Source organism: Carassius carassius, chromosome 19 (assembly GCF_963082965.1).
Source record: "Carassius carassius chromosome 19, fCarCar2.1, whole genome shotgun sequence".
Classification (NCBI taxonomy): domain Eukaryota; kingdom Metazoa; phylum Chordata; class Actinopteri; order Cypriniformes; family Cyprinidae; genus Carassius; species Carassius carassius.
The window spans coordinates 19,036,837-19,055,327 of NC_081773.1; the positions used below are offsets into that span (position 1 = coordinate 19,036,837).

The 18,491-nt window shown below is 37.8% G+C and overlaps 1 protein-coding gene across 4 annotated transcripts in view; it reads left to right on the plus strand.

The window, feature by feature from the left end:
• Nucleotides 1-18,491, plus strand: part of LOC132095298 (citramalyl-CoA lyase, mitochondrial-like) — a 64,266-nt gene that overhangs the window by 39,537 nt on the left and 6,238 nt on the right. For 3 of the 4 annotated variants that reach the window (XM_059500148.1, XM_059500151.1, XM_059500150.1), the window contains exons 3-6: nt 11,243-11,431; nt 17,024-17,125; nt 17,753-17,846; nt 18,069-18,236. In XM_059500148.1, coding sequence (XP_059356131.1) covers nt 11,243-11,431; nt 17,024-17,125; nt 17,753-17,846; nt 18,069-18,236 — 553 coding nt within the window. The remainder of the gene's footprint in view (nt 1-11,242; nt 11,432-17,023; nt 17,126-17,752; nt 17,847-18,068; nt 18,237-18,491) is intronic. The other variant, XM_059500149.1, reaches the window with a different exon arrangement.

Sequence of the window (18,491 nt, forward strand, 5' to 3'; positions counted from 1 at the left end):
TGGCCTAAGCTTTTGTTCTTAATGGCATTTGTTTTACTTGCATTACTTTTACTTTTATACTTTAAGTAGTTTTGAAACCAGCACTTTTACACTTTTGAGTAAAAAGCTTGAGTTGATAGTTCAACTTCTACAAAATCTTTTTATAACCTAGTATCTATACTTCTACTTGAGTAATGAATGTGAATACTTTTGACACCAGTGGTGTTATTTTAATGAGCCTTTTCTTTGAACAGTAAACCTCAGTTACTGTGCACTCTTTAAGAGAGTTTCATCGTTTTGACTGTAGTAACCGAACACAACATGCAGTTTGATTGCTGAATGGAGGATGACATACAGCCGCAGCAGAAAGAAGAGTTTATGTGAACTTGAATTGAATGACTTCAATATTAATCTGTACCACACATGGAACTATGGAACAGCTTCAGAACACTTGAAATATGTGCAAGAAAACGTTTTGGTGCTTTATAATGTTTTTGTGCTTTTTCGTGGATTTCGTGGAACAATAACACAGAATAGTATATGCACAATATCAGATTTGGATCAGTCTCGTATGAAGAAATACCCGATCCGCAGAAAATGCCAGTATCGGAGCCGATATCGATCCCGAGTATTGGATCGATGCATCCCTAAGCAAGCACCATAGTTTAATGTGTCAGAACATATGCATTAGCCACTAAGCCACAGTTCCAACATCAAATCATTTTACTTCTAAATGAATATGCCTATCTAAGCCTACAGGTTAGATAGTGAACTAAGTTAAAGGGATAGATCACCCAAAAGTGAAAAGTCATTAGCTCACCTTCATATTGTCCTAAAACTATAAGACATTCTTTTTTTAATGTATAAAATAAATATTGTTGACACTTTACTTAAAGCCTTAATGTTTAAAGGGTATAATGCATTGTAATTATTCATAATGTGAGTCGTAATACATTATATCTTGTTGTAAATAGTATAACCAAATATAAAATACATAGTATAACAATGAATTGATAAGTGTTATAATGTGTATAAAGTGTTCCTGTGGCTCAGTGGTAGAGCATTGCATTAGCAGCGCAAAAGGTTGTGGGTTCGATTCCCAGGGAACACGTTAGGTAAAAAATGTTAGCCTGAATGCACTGTAAGTCGCTTTGGATAAATGTGTCTGCTAAATGCATACATGTAAATGTAATAATGTATTATATGTGGTTACCACTATTCATGAGATTGTACAATGCATTATAAGTTGCATTACAAGACATAATTAATGCATAAAAACACTTTTATAATGCATTATACCTAAGGGATTTAAGTAAAGTGCTATGGAAATATTTTGAAGAAAATTTAGTCCAAACAAACAAATAAAAAAAGTCAAAAGAAAGTCAGTCATACAAGTTTGGTTCGATGTTACCTTAAATTAATAATTATTTATTGAATACACATGCTCTGTTTCAGAACCTACAAAAAAAAAGTTTCTTTTGTATGTATTTTTAAACAACTTTTGTGTTGTATGTATTATATGATTTTTAGAGTATTGTGTTTTTTAGCTTAGCAACATGCTAACGTCAGACTCTACTGAAATCAATTGTCAGTTGAGTCTTCCACGCAGAGCACTACTTGTGTGCCACAAAGAGTTGCCGCCTATGTAGAGCATTCTGAATTAGTCCCTTATGAGTTTTTCTTAGATTCTGGGACATTTTAGGGTCATTTAGTTATTTTGTATATTGTTGTCCTTTTATACATATTAAAAAAATGCTTAATTGTGTTAGAATAAAAAAACATGGCACATTTATGTTGTACACTGATAAATGAGGAAATTGATGAATGAGAATTGTTTCATTGTTTTAAATTGATGATCGAATTTTGTCTGTGTGCCATAAGCATCATTGTTGTGACCCCCCTACCCCCCGCCCCCGTAGCAAACAGTGCCAATCCTTACCCTGTCCTGCCCGCTTGGTGCCATGTGACAGAAGGTTCAGACTTCTCAGTGACTGCCACTGCCACTCAGGACCAAGGCTTAACTCACACACTTAGTATTTAAAAATATCTCTCCTTGCTGATAAGGAGGGGTAGGAAGCCGTCCTTTTCTCTCCTTCAGCAGGGGCTGATGGCTACACCTGTCTTTTTTTCGCTCCGGGGGCGAGTTTGTTTATTTGTGTGTTTTGTGGCAGAGATGCCCTATAGACTGCAGCTCAGTTTGGGGCATTCCACTCAACGGCTCCTTTCCCCCCTCTTCTTCCCTGCCTGCCTCCCCTTTCTCTCTGCGGCAGCCTCGCTCCGCACTGCCCCCCTCCCAGCTCCAATCCCTGGAAGTTTGGAACTAATGAACTAACTGCTGAGCTGCCGCCACGGAGCTTGGTCCCAAACTATACTGTACTTCACACTCGATTTATTCTCCAGATGGCAAGACTACGCAGCCCTGCCGGGAGGGGCCACCTCTTCCACTGAAGTGTGAAAGTGGACGGATGTTGTTTTCGGATCCTCTGTGATCAGCTCCAAGCTCCCTCAAACCACCCGGCACGTATGTAGAGAATAAATCCCCCTGCTAACGGGCACACTCGAGCTGTGATGGCTGTCTGTATGTTTGTGTGTGTGCGTGTGCCCTTGTTGCTTTTGCTGAGGTGCAGTGTCACTGGCATTGGCACTTGTGTTATCTGATGCACTCACCGGGTGGTGGTGGCTGATGCTTGGAATCATGACAGTTATCCCTGCTCTTTTTTTTTTCTTTTTTTTTATACCTTTCTCTCCCTCTTGTCTCTACACTCCTACCCTTTACTACTTCAGTCAGCAGAGCTAGTGCAAAACATCTTGCCGAGCAACAGGTTCACTGGTTCAGCAAAGTCTGATGGAGATGTGTTTGCTTCTCAGAATTTAGATGCTTTGTAAGATCAAGCTGCTTTAAATGTTGGATTGGTTTCAAATATTTAACCTACAGCCAAACTACATTTGAAAAAGATAGCTACATTACAAGCTGTTACTAAAAAGTTAAGCAATTTGTTAACACAATTTTATATGTATAACATTTAGAAAAACAATTATATAATATTGAGTCCTTTGAAGGAATGTAATTTGACTGAAAAATTAGGAGTTTGTGTATGAATATATATATATATATATATATATATATATATATATATATATATATATGAATATTAAATGTGAACAGATAAACTTAAAAACTTTGGGATCAGTAAGATTTTTTTTTTGATCAAAAGTGACAGTAGAGGCATTTATAATGTTACAGAAGTTTTATATTTTTATTTCTTTTGAACTTTCTATTCATCATCAAAATCCTGCCAGGAGACCGCAAACTTTTTTCAATAATAATAATAATAATAATAACAACAACAACAACGTGTTTACTGAGCATCATACCAGCATATTAGCATGGTTTCTGAAGATTCTGTGTTATACTGATGACTGGATTAATGGCTGCTCAAAATTTAGCTTTGCCATTACATTATTATATTACATTTAGAATGTATCCAAAAAGAAAATGGTAATTTTAAATTGTAATAATATTTCACAATACAACAGTTTTGTTTTCTTTTTTTTTTCTTTTTTTGATCAAAAAATTGCTGCATTGGTGCACGTAAGAGACTTTCAATAGCCTAAAATGGTAACGACCCCAAACCTATAAACAGTAGTGTGAATCAAGCTCAAAGGAAAGTTAATAGCACAAAGATATTAACTGACTGTAAGTGTGTGATTTCTAAGAGCTCAAATGTTTTGACTTTGTCACAGCAGACTGTCATGTGTCTATATTGTGCCATTTGTTCTTTTCCTTATCAGCCCTGGTGGTGGCAGTAGATGAAATGATTTGGGGAAAAGAAAAGTCTCACATGGCTTATATTTTAACATATACAATCAGCAGTTCATATATCAGTTGTGACTTGCAGTGAAGATCCATAGCAGTGGCTCCCTGTATGAGAACGTTTTTTCTCTAGTATACATTCACAAGTACAGCGTGCATTTTCTGTTTTTTGGGACTGGCTTAATAATACACTATTGTAGTCTTATATTTCAGTCTGAGCTCATTTGAAAGTGTAATACTTTGGCTTCCTGTCAACATTCCCAATTTACCATAATCTATGCAACCAAATGTAATCTGATATAGAAGCTTAAAATGCAGTGCCGGCATTTTGAAGTAATCTAAGATTTCCTCTGCCACACTCTCACTGGGTCGGTTCAAAGAGGGAGTGCCACAATGCATTGCAATAGTGTAGATTTAGTGAGCGTTAGTGTAGTCCACATCTCAAATACTGCAAAATAATCAAATTTACCCTCTGAGCTCATTTGAGCTGGGAGGTTACTGAAGAAAGCTGTCCTGGTGCTCATGGGTGGCTTTTGGTGTGATGATCAAATGTCAGCATTTACTTATCCTCGTGTCGTACAAACCTGTAAGACTTCCTTTCTTCTGTGGAACACAAAAGGAGACGTTTACCAAAATTTTCACCCTGCTATTTTCCACACAGTCAAAGTAAATGATGGCCACATACAGCAAGCTCCAAAATATGTGAGCATGATTTATGTGAGGAAAAGGCAGAAATTTAATCACTTAATGTCACATTTGAAAATGTGCATATTAAAATGTTCACTAAAATAAAACTTACTGTATGTTACTGTGCTCTTTTTATTTTTGTACCTTTTGTTATATGAAAAGGAATAGCTGATAACTTCTGCTAAACGTCTTTTGTTGTGTTCCACGTACGAAGGAACATCGTGCAGATTTTGACTGACATGAGGGTGACTTAATGATTACAGAATGCTTATTTTTGGATGAACTAAACTCAAGTAGAGTGGGCTCTCATCAAAGTGCAGCTGAGGAACGTTCCAGAGGAACATAGGGTGCTCTACTGCCAAGAGAAACAAACGGCGATCTGAGGCATTCACACAGAAAATGGATCCATAGCATTAGTGAACTCTGATAGCCTGTGTGCTGCCAGAAACTGCCTGCCAGTCAACCCTGTGGCATGTGTGTATGTCTTACATTTGTCATAAGAGCTGTGCACTGTGCAGTCATACTAGGGTAAGGTTTACTGAGGGGTCAGTGAAGAAGGGTGGTCCTGATTCCTTGGAACTGAATGAGGGAGATGATGATTGAGGAGGAGATTGAAAGATTTCTTCAACCATCACAGTTCTGACATCATCTTTGCTTTTTTATGTAAATTAAATATTATGACATGATAGGTTGGACATCTGGTTGTGTTTTTGTAAGATCTGGTGTGTGAAATCTGAGAAATAATGAGCACTAATGGGAGGTAATTCTCCCACAAATTAGAATTTTTTCATTATTTGCTCACTCTTGTGTTGTTATAAACTGTGTGACTAACTTCAGTGGAACTGAAGTTGAATTTTGGCGTACAACAAAAGGAAACAAAAGAATTGACAAATTTTTAGAAAGGTAAAATAAGCACTATAAAAGCATCATAAAACACATGCATAAGGAACAAAATGTCATTTATTGCCACAAGATGTGACAACCAATGCAGTTTTATGTCATTGCTGTGTCTTGAGGTACCAGGAGTGAATAAGCACAAGCGCAAATGAGAAATGAGAACCACAGAGGGCAAACTCTTCCTGTAATTTTAATGTTCATGATGTGTAAAGACTAATGACACACATCTGTCTTCTGTGAATCCTGTGGAAGGAATCCAAGTAGGCCAGAATAAGCCATAATATCTCATTGTATCTCTCATAATTTGCAGCCATAACATGGAGATCTGTCTTCACGTTGTCACCATGAAAAGGATGCATGCCAAACATAGCTGCTGCAATATATGCAACCAGACACTTGAATGTAATGCCTGATGCCTGTAACTTAGATAAGTCATGAGATATGTGTAACGAGTTTGCTGTGTGTTAGTGATATCTACTTGATCTGGGGGGATTTCTCCGTCTCACAGTATAATGAATGTTTCTGAGAGGTGTTGATTTGTAATGGCTTCATTCAGGATGAATGGATACATGTGCTCTGAGCAGAATAATAACACATGATTGCAGATCGCCTCCATTATAAATTTGATTCAAGTTTACATATGACAAAAACTATGCAACTTGATTTGCGTAGGATCTATTATACAGCATCAAACACTGCTTTTTATAATGAGATCATTTAAATCCTTTACCGAACACATTAATACATATTATGTTATTTTATTTAAACTAATGCAGTGCAAATGCTAAATTGTTTAAATCATAACTGACAAATTGTCCAGCTGATAAAATGTTCCAGTTTTTTAATCATGATTTACTGTCGGCCCTCCTAATATTACCATTGTTATCTCCAAATATTTTATAGGCTAAGGGAACGCATGACTTCCTTTTGAGGATCCCTTTGTGTTCAGTTTGCAGTTCAGAAACTCTTTCCATAAACTGTAAGTTGAGGACCACAATGTTAGTTTAGACCCGAGTGTCTAGACTGTGTGTTGGTTTAATCTTTTTTGTTAGTATATCTGCAATGCCTCCGATGTTATATAGAAGATTTCACAGCTTTGGGCTTGTGTACACATTCAGTTTTGTTATAAAAGTGGTTGACGACATTCACTGGATTTACACACATGCTTTAGTTTAAGACTGTTAACTATTAAAATACTATTATAGTTTGTATTACTTTACATTTTATTTTCATTTTAGTTATTGTTTTATTTAAAGTTATTTATGTCAAGTTAAAGAAAATGAAAATAAATAATGTTGGCAACTATCTGAAGTACATTTTAGTTATAATTTGTAGTTAGCTATATAGGAACCTCTCTGTGATTCATCGTGCCCAATAGCTTAATGTTGTAATTATTATTATTATTATTATTATTATTATTATTATTATTATTATTATTATTATTATTATTATTATTATTATAAGATCTCCCATGCTTCACATGGTACACTTGACATGGAAAGGTGACTTTATAACACTCTGGCAGCAGGCGTGAACAACTCTAATGGCCAGAAAATTGGAAGTCAGTTACTTCCAACACTCCTTGTACCCCATGTACTCCATGTAATGCCACTTTTTAAATCCTAGCAAATAACATGCTCCCTTTTAAGAAGAAACTGGGTAAAAAAAAAAAAAAAAAAAAAAAAAAAACCTTTGTGACTGAAATCTTCAGAACATGGCCAGATAGGCATCTGGGTTAATGTTTAAAAGATCTAGATTGTACCAAATTTTCGATGAATAAGAAAACTTTCCATGTTTCTCTTACCTGTGTGATTTTCATGTTGTGTTATATTCTCAAAAGTATTAGAGATGTTAGATAAACTTTCATCAAATTAAAATAAATCAGAATTAAGAGTATTTTTTACTTTTACTATTTACTATTTTTTACTACTTTACTATTTTTATATAAATAACATATAAAAATAATATATTTTTTACTGTTTTCTTAACAAAAACAACAGGTCCAACCCTGTACATAGTGTTGACTGCCTTCGTCAAACCTTTGTTATTGCTGTTTAACATTTTATTACATTTAATGGTGTTGTGTTGTTCATTAAATGTAAATGTACTGTTATTGCAACACAACTTAAAACACTTATACAATCGTAATTCGCTTTGAAAAGTTACAAAGATCTTTACTTTGCAATGTTTAGGGTTTTCTGTTTATCTTTGAATAAAACCATTCTCTCAAGAGTTGCTACCTATAAAACTTTGATACTGTACAAAACCCTGAGAAAAAACTGAGCGTTTCCCTAGAGGCGCAGAGATCCTTCTGTTCCCACTCGCATCACAGGCTTCGATGTTTTTCCTTCAGCGCTTCAGTAGCAGAAGAGACTCTCACATGCTGCCTGCATCACAAGGCTACACTGTTGCACATTGTTAAGAATTATTTGTTTAAGTTGAAGTTTTCACTGGCACAGCTATCAGATGTGTCGATTGTGTTGCTTAAAGGGCCGGTTATGATGACCGACATTTCAAGTACTTTTGAGAACTGAAATAAATGGTGCCCACGAACAGCAACTGTGGACGGCAGATGCTGAATGTGACCTGTGGTCCCATCTGACTGCTCCATTACAGTCACCTCTCTATCATATTAATTCTGAGAGTCCAATGCAGCCCAATGTATCACAAAACGCTGAGTTTTGAAGAAAAGCACATATTGTCCCGCTCTCATTATCGAATTACAGCTGTCTGTTTTGATTGGCAGAGCCGGTCAGTAAAATGTGAGCTGCTCGAGCAGCACTCAGAAGTAGTAACAGATCATTGTTCAGCCACACAGTGTGAGGAGAAGTGGTGATTTTCGAGAGGCTGAGAGAATCTAGGGGCGAGCCTTGCGGGACAGGCTTCCCTCTCATGCGGAACCGGACAAATGCAGAATCAGATGCTGGATCTGTTAGTCATTCATCTGGAATAGAGCTCCAGATGCCCAGTGTGTCACCTGTCAGACCCTGTCCATGAGACATTGTTTGCTTAGATTACACATCTAGGGAATCAAAGGCACCATCTCTCATTTAGTTACAGCTCATTTTTGGAAAATGTTACAAAGTATCACAGTCGGTTGCAAGCTGGGATGAAAAAATAAAAATTAAAAATTAAAAGAGTGAGAAACGTTAAATGAAAACATATAAAATTTTGTTTCTTTTTGTCTTTTCCTCTCGTATTTCTAATAATTCAAATGTATAACAAAACATTATAAATTTCAAATGACATACAAAGCACCCATTTTTCCTGCGCTTTGATTAGACACTGAATAATCCAAACGTGGATCCATTTCTTGGCGTATCGCACAGTTGGAGTCCAAATCCTCTAAAAATGCGAAGGATCTGGCCTTTTTTTTAAATGAGAAGTCAGCGTCTACAAAGTCTGTCCTTTGTTTTGAGTGTTTTGTGGACGTGCTGTCATGATACTGTGTTGAGCTTTAATGATGGGCTTGATGGAAAGAATCAAAGATCCCTCAAACCATGCGATTCTCCTGGTCACTCTGTGGGATGCTGGGTGATTGGGGAAGGGTCTTTTTGAAGCAACTAGTTGGACGGGTTTCCATTAATGTAAAACATTTCAGCTTTCAAACTAAGTACTTTTATTCCTGCTCGGAATGACTGGGTCCCCTCAGGAGCCCCGAGATCTTCTCAAGAATGTTCTTTCTGTCAATTTACTGTGAGGTAAGATGAGTTAGTGAGCCCTTCCCACTAATAGAAATTCAAATTTTATGATGTCGGGATTATCAGTTCAAAGCAAAATGTAGTGATAAAAAGCAGAGAATCATGTGGCATGCGGTTTGCTATAACATTACACAATACAGCTGTTATTTCATTGTGATTGGTCCATTTCTAGCTACGCTGTTGACTTTTGACTCTTGACTTGATATAGGAGCCTTTTGATGTTGATTTGTTACACAAAGCCCCATGTTTTTGTTCAAGAGTGAACGTGATATCAGCCATACAAAGCACATTGTTTAAGACTGTTTAAGACTGAATCAGTCTTGGATTATACTGGAGGACTCAAACTGGATCCACCATGGAACAGCTTTACGAATACTGAGTTATGGCTTCATAAACCTGTCGGCCCTCCTAATATTACCACTGTTATCTCCAAATATTTTATAGGCTAAGGGAACGCATGACTTCCTTTTGAGGATCCCTTTGTGTTCAGTTTGCAATTTAGAAACTCTTTCCATAAACTGTAAGTTGAGGACCACAATGTTAGTTTAGACCTGAGTGTCTAGACTGTGTGTTGGTTTTAATCTGTTTTGCTAGTATATCTGCAACTCTTCGGATGTTATATAGAAGATTTCACAGTTTTGGGCTTGCGTACACATTCAGTTTTGTTATAAAAGTGGTTGACAACGTTGTTATTTTAGCTCTAGGTTGAGGGAATATGAATCCAGACCGGTTGGGATTACGAGTCCGAAATGAAGGTTTTATAGTCCAGACTTAACTTAAAAGAAGGTTAAAGATTTAGACTAGAGATTTACCATCTTTGACTTTTCATGACCAGTACTGATGGTTATTTTTAAGTTTATGTTACCTGACATGCAGAACCTTTTTTTGTTATTTTTTTCTATGTGTTTTTTGACACCGTAATACCTGGATGACCATTAAGCTAAAATGTAGCGTTCCTTATAATATTATTAACTGTATTAATATATTTATAATAATAATAATAATAAACAGTTTATTAATAATAAAAACATTAACTATTATTATTATCATCGTTATTATTATTAAGTAAATATATTAATCAAATAAAAAAGCTGATTCAACTTAGGCCAGACCATAACATGAAACACATTTTATGACTCGATAATAATAATGCTATAATAAATATAACATGCTATTATTATTATTACTCAACTATTATGTATTTATTTATTCATTCTTTCTTTCCTATTTGTTGTCTCTAAAGTTGATGTAAATGCCATGTATTTGGCCAGTTTATGGCCATTATGGTCTGGGCTAAGGTTCAACTGTTTTTGGGCAGAGGTGTCGGTGGACGGTGTAAAGATGACCTAGGCCAAGGAGTTCCTCATTCAAGTTAAATTAACCCCTGAGCCTTGCCCCCCCCCCCCCCTTCTCTTTTTCTCTTGGCCTTTCTCATCCCTCCTCTGATGTAACCTGACAACTCCTGAGCTACTGTTTCCTCCTCCTGCTTAACTGAGACCACATTTCCCTTCGGATGGAGTTCTGTGTTCAGACCAATGGAAACCTCTGGATTGAGCTGCATCTGGTTTGAATCTTCTGGCGTGTGCTGCTGTTGTCACAGTTCGGCCCTGGAACTTGGCTTTAACTTTGATTCTTCCTCCCTCCACTTCCTTTGGTCATGTGTCTGTGGTGTTTTTGTGGAAGACTTGTGTGCAAGGCTTTTCACTTTATGGCCTTTGGTGAATCCGCTGTATGTGGTTGATCTCTCTCGCTAGATGTTTCTCCGCACTGTAATCCTAGGCGCCAACCACCACTTCCCCTGTAAATTCACATAGCCTCCTGTTTATCAGGTAAACACAACTCATGGTCCAGTAGCAGAATAACATATAATAAACCCTGTCTAACCTACTTTCATTCACTTTTTTTCACGTTTCATAGCCGCAACTCTGTGTTCGTGGTCAAACAGAGTCTGTATTGTGTAACACATCCATTCAGTGTTCTTTTGCAAGCGCGTTATGTGTTTATTACATCACTGAATGCTGCATAAACAGTTGGGTCAGTCTTTCTTTTTGTGGTCGAGCATGCATTGGGGCATTTCCATTCTTTAAAAGCAGCTGTGGTGAAGAAAGTACTTTTTGACACAATGGCACATAACATTTTTACTTATTTTTTTCCTTTTTGACAGGATGCAGCACGGAAAACTATCCCAAAGATGCTGGCCGAGTTGGATCTGGGGCGTACGGAGAAGTGTGTGCGGGTGAACTCGGTGTCCAGCGGCCTGGCTGAGGCTGACATGGAGGTTATTCTGCAGGCAGACGTGCTCCCCACAGCTCTCATGCTGCCAAAGGTGGAGGACGCAGGAGAGGTGCAGTGGGTGAGTGAGTCTTCTAGCTTTTTAAATAAAGAGTAGTTCACAAAAAAAACTTTAGCCATTAAAAAAAGCACAATATGTCATTATTTACAATATCTTCTATGGAATACAGAAGCAGATAGTTGGAAAAAAATTCACTTTTCCATACTTAGAATTTATACAGTGAGCAGCCATGACTGAAGAATATTTAAAAGGAACCATAAAACTAGTCCATCAACCCATTTTTTCTACGTCTTACTTAACTATGCCAGCCGTTACAGAGCAACATTTTAGTCTATATTTTCTGAAAAGCATCAGTTTTTAACTAATTTAAAAACAAAATTTTAATTGTAATAAAATTTTGGTAACTCTTTACTGAAAGCCTTTAGGTATAATGCATTATAAAAGTAGTTTTAATGCATTAACTATGCATAGTAATGCAAATTTTAATGCATTGTACAATCTAATGAATCATTTTAACCACAGTTACATTATAAGACTTATCAATTCATTGTTTCACTATGCATTTTAAATTTGGTTATAATTATTTACGACTAGATAATGTATAATGTATTGCAACGTACATTCCATTTGCTGCTATACAGTCACCTTTAACCAACTTTTGTGCAGAGACTGAGGATACTAATAATAGCTATGGGAAATCTGAACATTTAGTCATTTGCAAGTTAAGTTAACAACATACTAAATAAACTATTTAAAACAGCAGCGTTTTGATGCCTAAATTGGTATTTTTGTATCTACTATCTAATCCAGTGGTGTTCTTACATGTTTTACTGTGGAATGAAAGGAGGAGAATCAAGACATAATGGAGGTTTTTATAGTAAAAACTGAGTACTTTAAAATAATTTTTTATACCGTAAAATAATCACCAGCTATCAAATGCTATTGTGTAGCGTTAAATATCTCTTTTTGTTTATAAATAATTATAATGCATTATACCCTTCAATATCCCTTTATAATAAATTATACATAAAGGCTTTAAGTGAAGTGTTTCCAAACTTTCATAATCATCCTGTTTTTACTGTATTTTTGATCAAACGTATGCAGCCTTCTTTCAGACTTGAACAGTAGTGTTTTTCCCAAAATGTTATCAGCATATTACCAAATATTGAATTGTGCATTGAGGATTCTTGTTTCCAAATGATTATGGTCAGATTATAGGTAATGTGACCTTCTTGATAATTTTATCCCAAAGATGTAAGTCTACCCCTGTTTAATGTGAAAAATGAGAAACTAAAAATACTTGTATTTAGTATTTTCTATCATTTGTAAAGAACACAACACCCTCTGAACTCAAAGGGTAAGACGAAACCACAGGTCTTTTCAAAGCAATAATAACAATCTTTTCTGTTAGTCTGTACAGAGGACTTGATCTCTGTAGTCAGGCCCGGGGGAAAAATGGGGCTGTATATCTTGGCATCAGCTCAAGAAAACCATGACATTTTAAAGCTAGCTTCACAAGGCAGATGTCACTGAGTACTGCTTTACCCTGGAAACACAGGGCCTCTTCAGTAGACCTACACTTGGGTTTATTGAGTTTGCCATTGTTCAGATTTTAAAATCAAAGTAGGTGGACACTCATATCGATCTCATTATCTGATGGTTGGTCAGTCAGTCAGTGACATTACAGATGGTCTCAAAGCTTGCAGACTTGGACTGAAAACCACAAAACATGCTTTTCTCCTGATCACCTCCATGTGTGTGTGTGTTACAAGAGGTGTTGAGGATTCTTCTAGACGTCTGTTCGTCCATCAAAGCAGGGCTTTCTCTGCCAGGCGGCCCCAGGAGGCCCCTGGTGGCCCCCAGCATAGCCAATACACCAGCCCCCAAATCCCTCCAGCTCATTTCCCCCAATGAGCCAACCCAGCCCAAATCTGCAGTATTCAGCTACTCCGCATGACCACTGAAAAGACCTGAAAGAAGCCACAATGTCTTAACTAGGTAGATGAAGGGAGGGAGGGCAGCTGAGAGATGGAGGGGGCCCCTAGTCTGTTGCTCACAGTTAGTTTAGACTAGAAGCAGGAAGTTTTTAACTAGTGGTTTTAATTAGTGCTCATATATTTCCCGGGCTGCTCGATGTTTCTTCCCTTTTTAATTGCTGACAGGTGTTCATATTTTTGTCTCAAATTCTTGCTCACTTCCATTTTGTCTTTTGCTTTCTTCTGAATTGGTTTTCTCAAAAATATTTGGCATCTCTTGAGCGTAGTACATGAACAACATAGTATATGTAACAAATGATAAAAGAGATAAATATATATATATATATATATATATATATATATAGAGAGAGAGAGAGAGAGAGAGAGAGAGAGAGAGAGATCAAATTTTAAAAATGAGAAATTGTTGCATAATGCTGGTTTCAGAAATCATTGCTCACCCTCAAATAAAAATGAACCCATTTCAGAGTAAAATTACCTACACCATCAGCCATTCACTACCCACTTAGCCACTCAAAAATCAATACAACAACTACACATATGTCACATTGGGTAATACAGTGTGTGTGAATGCATTAAAAGTGCACACATATGTGGTGGGGGTTAGAACATGCTCTCCACATGCTTTGCACACGGCCGAGCTCATAGCCGCAGCAGGGTACGGGAGATTGTGTGCGGAGAGGAAGTCATGTAGCACTGACCTGACATGGGCCCACCGCTTTGAAAGTGGCGTGAGACAAACATGAAAGGAAAGGGTATTTCTCTTTCTCTTTTTCTCCTTTTTGCTGTCTCTAACAGCTCTGATTATTGGACGGTTTGAATATGTTGTCACACTTTACAGAATCCTTACCAAAACTGCCCATGGTCACGTAGCTTCTGTAAATATGCCGTAGTTACTGCAGTTTTTGTTGGTGCAATATATTTTTGGTATCTTGGTATTCTTGACAACTATCCTCAAAAAGTTCAAAACAATATAATTAAGTCATTTGCAGGTTATTTCTTCCCAAAAGGAGTGTGGTTATGTGCCACTATTGGTCGGTTTCTTTGCAGCCTGACATGGCAACATTGACTCAACCAATGGCATGAGTTGTGGGCAGGACCACCTGTTTGGGTAACCAATGGCAGACAAACCTGTTTCCTTAATACAGAATTTATTATTTGTGTAATTCCATTTGCTGCTATACAGTCACCTTTAACCAACTTTTGTGCAGAGACTGTGGATACTAATAATAACTATGGGAAATCTGAACATTTAGTCATTTGCAAGTTAAGTTAACAACATACTAAATAAACTATTTAAAACAGCAGCGTTTTGATGCTTAAATTGGTATTTTTGTATCTACTATCTAATCCAGTGGTGTTCTTACATGTTTTACTGTGGAATGAATGGAGGAGCATCAAGACATAATGGAGGTTTTTATAGTAAAAACTGAGTACTTTAAAATAATTTTTTATACCGTAAAATAATCACCAGCTATCAAATGCTATTGTGTAGCGTTAAATATTTTTTTTTTTTTTCCTTGTGTGTTTGCGTCTGTGATGAGCAGTCAGTGAGTGTCTAATCCAACACACAACACAAAGTCGTACCACTACAAGCCTGATTAGCTCTCTCTCCTCCTCCTCTTCTTCTCATCCCGGCGGCTGCCCCTAAATCCCTCTGTTGTTTATTTTCTTCCCCTTTTTCCCGTAGATGAGCAGAGGAACCTCCAGACTGATTTGTTGCTAAAAGATGGACTTACTTGTTTCCTTTTGTGTGAAAATCTTCTACTCTCCCTTTCTATCCTCTCTCTGTGTGCTTGTTTGACTGACAAGGCTTATTGGACTATAACAGGCGTAACTCTTCCCCCCCTCCTCCTATTGTCCACAGACAATTCTCCCACAGATTCGGAGCCGTGCGCATTCTTTGGCCGCCACACTACTGAATCCTGAAAGGAACCAGCTCGAGTCCCGTCCCTCCCCGTCCGCTCCTGATTCTCCCCCCTTCACCACAACACGGTGAAATGAGCACTTCAGCAGGCCGGAAACATTTAATCTGGCCCTCTTTTGAAGAGAATTAATTGAAACTTATCCACTTGCCGCCTTTTTCGCTCTAGTGGCTCCCTCGCCCCAAAATCCCTGCCTCGTTCCCATCCGGATCATGGCTGATGGGGCCACCTTGGCACTTGTGTCGTGAAGTGTGGGTTTTTGCAAGCGGCCTATAGGGACCGGAAAAGCTTGTCACCTGAGAGTGGTATTAGCTTTTGCGTAAGTGTGGTTCAATGTCGAGTTCCCCTCTGAGACTGTGTAAATATTGAAACTTCAGCACAGCAAAAGCACAGCAATTTGTTGTCATTTGTGCTACATAAACGCTTAATTCTGCTGCCGAGTGGCTATTTCTTGCGCAAAAATGCGGGGCCATTGGAGAGTGGCGTCTGATAAAATGGAAGGGCCGCCAAACAAGCCCTTCCCTCTCCCTCCCTTTTTTCCGTTCAAGGGGAATATTATGCTAAGCCGTTGGCGTTTTTATGTTGCCATAGCAGCATTACTCCTGCAGGGTTGTGACCTCAGATGATTACAGTACAAAGCTTATTGGGTCTTGAAAACCCCTTTGAAGATGAAAAGTCTTTGATGGTTTATATTTATGCAAATCTCTCAGATATGATTTATCCTACTGAGATTGAATAGAGAGATGATTAAAATTCCCCCATTAGAAAAAAATCCCTCAATGAAGGTATATTCTTTGAGCTAATAAAACAAGTGTGTGTGGGATATTTTAGCCTTTATTTGGAAAATAGCCTTGACTTACCTGAGGTAATTTTAATCTGCTGTCCCCGGTGTGTGAAAGAGAGACGGAATGGGGGGACAGGGAATTACACTTTTCTGCTTTGAGTTTTTTTTTTCTCTCTTCCCTTCCCTTCCCTCCCCCCTCCTTTTATTTTTTTGTACAGGCTTTAAAAGAAAATATCTGACAGAGGGAGCTTTTGTGTGTTTCCAGATAATAGATTTTGGAATTTGGGCAACCCCACTGGCAGTCCACGGCTAGCTGTGAACTGGTCTGTTGGAAAAAATCAGAATGCTTTGGTCTTCAAAGCACTGAACTTCATTTTAAAGCCTTCTAAGGTAAGCTCAAATATTAGCGGGAAAATGAATAGCGTGGAGAAGTGTCGTATCACACGTCGCAAGTCTCACGAGTCTGTCCGCCGGGGGAAGCCGTGGCTCTGTATAAAACTGAAATGAAATGCGCTCCCAGACAGCTCAAATCTCATCCTTTCCCTTTTTATATTCAGCGCTCTTTTCTTTGTAAATTCAGACAGGAACCTGTAGTAAATCTCGAGGACCTCTGTGAAAGTCCAAAGACTGTGTGAAACCTGTCAAGTTTTTTGAAGCAATATTTATTTCTTCTTCTTCTTCTTCTTCTTCTTCTTCTTCTTCTTCTTCTTCTTCTTCTTCTTCTTCTTCTTCTTCTTCTTCTTCTTCTTCTTCTTCTTCTTCTTCTTCTTCTTCTTCTTCTTCTTCTTCTTCTTCTTCTTCTTCTTCTTCTTCTTCTTCTTCTTCTTCTTCTTTCTCCAAAGCCCTGAATCTGAAGTTTTGAATGTAATTACTCATTGCATTTGAGTAACGTTGTCTCTTTAAATGAGATTTAAAATGCTGTTTTTGACTGTGTGTGTGCCCATTTCAGTTTATAGACAGGTTTCAGCGATACTTAAAAGGCAGAGAGCTCAAGGAACCCATCCGCTTGGTCACCTTTGTGGAAACTGCTGTGGGTCTGCTGAATTTTAAGGTAAATAACAACTTTATAATTTGAATTAGAAATTATAAAATTGCCTCCATCAGGGAGAAAATGGCCACAGTCATGTTTTTGTCCTCTTATAAAATATGCAGCTCCTTTTTTCTTTTGATTATTTTTCTTTCCCCCTCCCCCAACCCCTCTGTTGTGCTGGCTAGACGGAATCCCAGAGCCAAGACAGGGGAAATATTGCAGAGTCACAGCAAGAAGTAAAATTAATTTGGAACTCAACAAAAGCATTCAAGAAATTCCATCTGCTCTGTGCCTGACACGGACATATCACATTCCAGACTGTCTCTCACTAGTCCTGGTTCTGGGGTTAGTTACAGCCTTGGATGGTCTTCACAGATTTCTAGATTTCATGGGGACAGAGATGGGCCATTAATTGTGTGTGTGTGTGTGTGTGTGTGTGTGTGTCTGTGTGTGTGTGTCTTTTATATCTGATATAGTTCCATTTCTAAACGCAATATAAAGAACAGAAGCATGGACAGCGATTAAGGGAGTTTTGGGGAAAATTAGAGTCGTCTGACTGGGTGACTTGATTAAGTGCCAAAGTACACGCACGCACATACGCGCACACACAAACCCCACACAGCTCTTCATTTACTCTTTCTCTTGAAGGCAGTGTGTGAAGCACTTCGAGATCTTGGGCCAAAGGCAGGTCTTCATCATGACGGAGTTGTCTTTGGGTCAGATGACTTCTGTGCCAGCATAGGTCTGCTATCTTTTTATTTCACTATTTAATGCCTTTTTTCTTCCTTAATTCACTTATTTGCTGAATGACAGTACCACACACAATACAATTTCTTTTAATTAACTGATAAAAAGATGTATTTTTGTTATAATCTATCATTAATATCCCTTCAGACTGCACATCTTCATCTAATATATGATGCTTTTTGTAAAAATCTGCTGTTGGATCTCTTTTAACCTGCAGGAGCCACACGCACTAAAGATGCTAAAGAACTCCTGTATGCGCGACAGAAAGTGGTGGTCACCGCCAAAGCGCTTGGTCTCCAGGCGATCGACCTTGTTTACATCGACTATCAGGATGTGGAAGGACTGAGGCAACAGGCCAGAGAGGGTGCGCTTATGGGCTTCACTGGTACGCTGACTGCTAAATCACATCAATTTTGTTTTCTGTTCACTTACTGTATGACATACGGGCCTGATCTTCCAACAAAATGCTATTTTGGACTCACTTAATTAGGATTTCAATGAAAATACATCCACTTGCATATAGAGCATATACTGGCATAGATGGGGAAAAAATTGTTGCACAAGCAAAATATGTAAGAGAACATATTATTGGCTGAAGAGCTTGACAGCAGGTTTTTGTGTATTTTTAAGTATTCTCTCC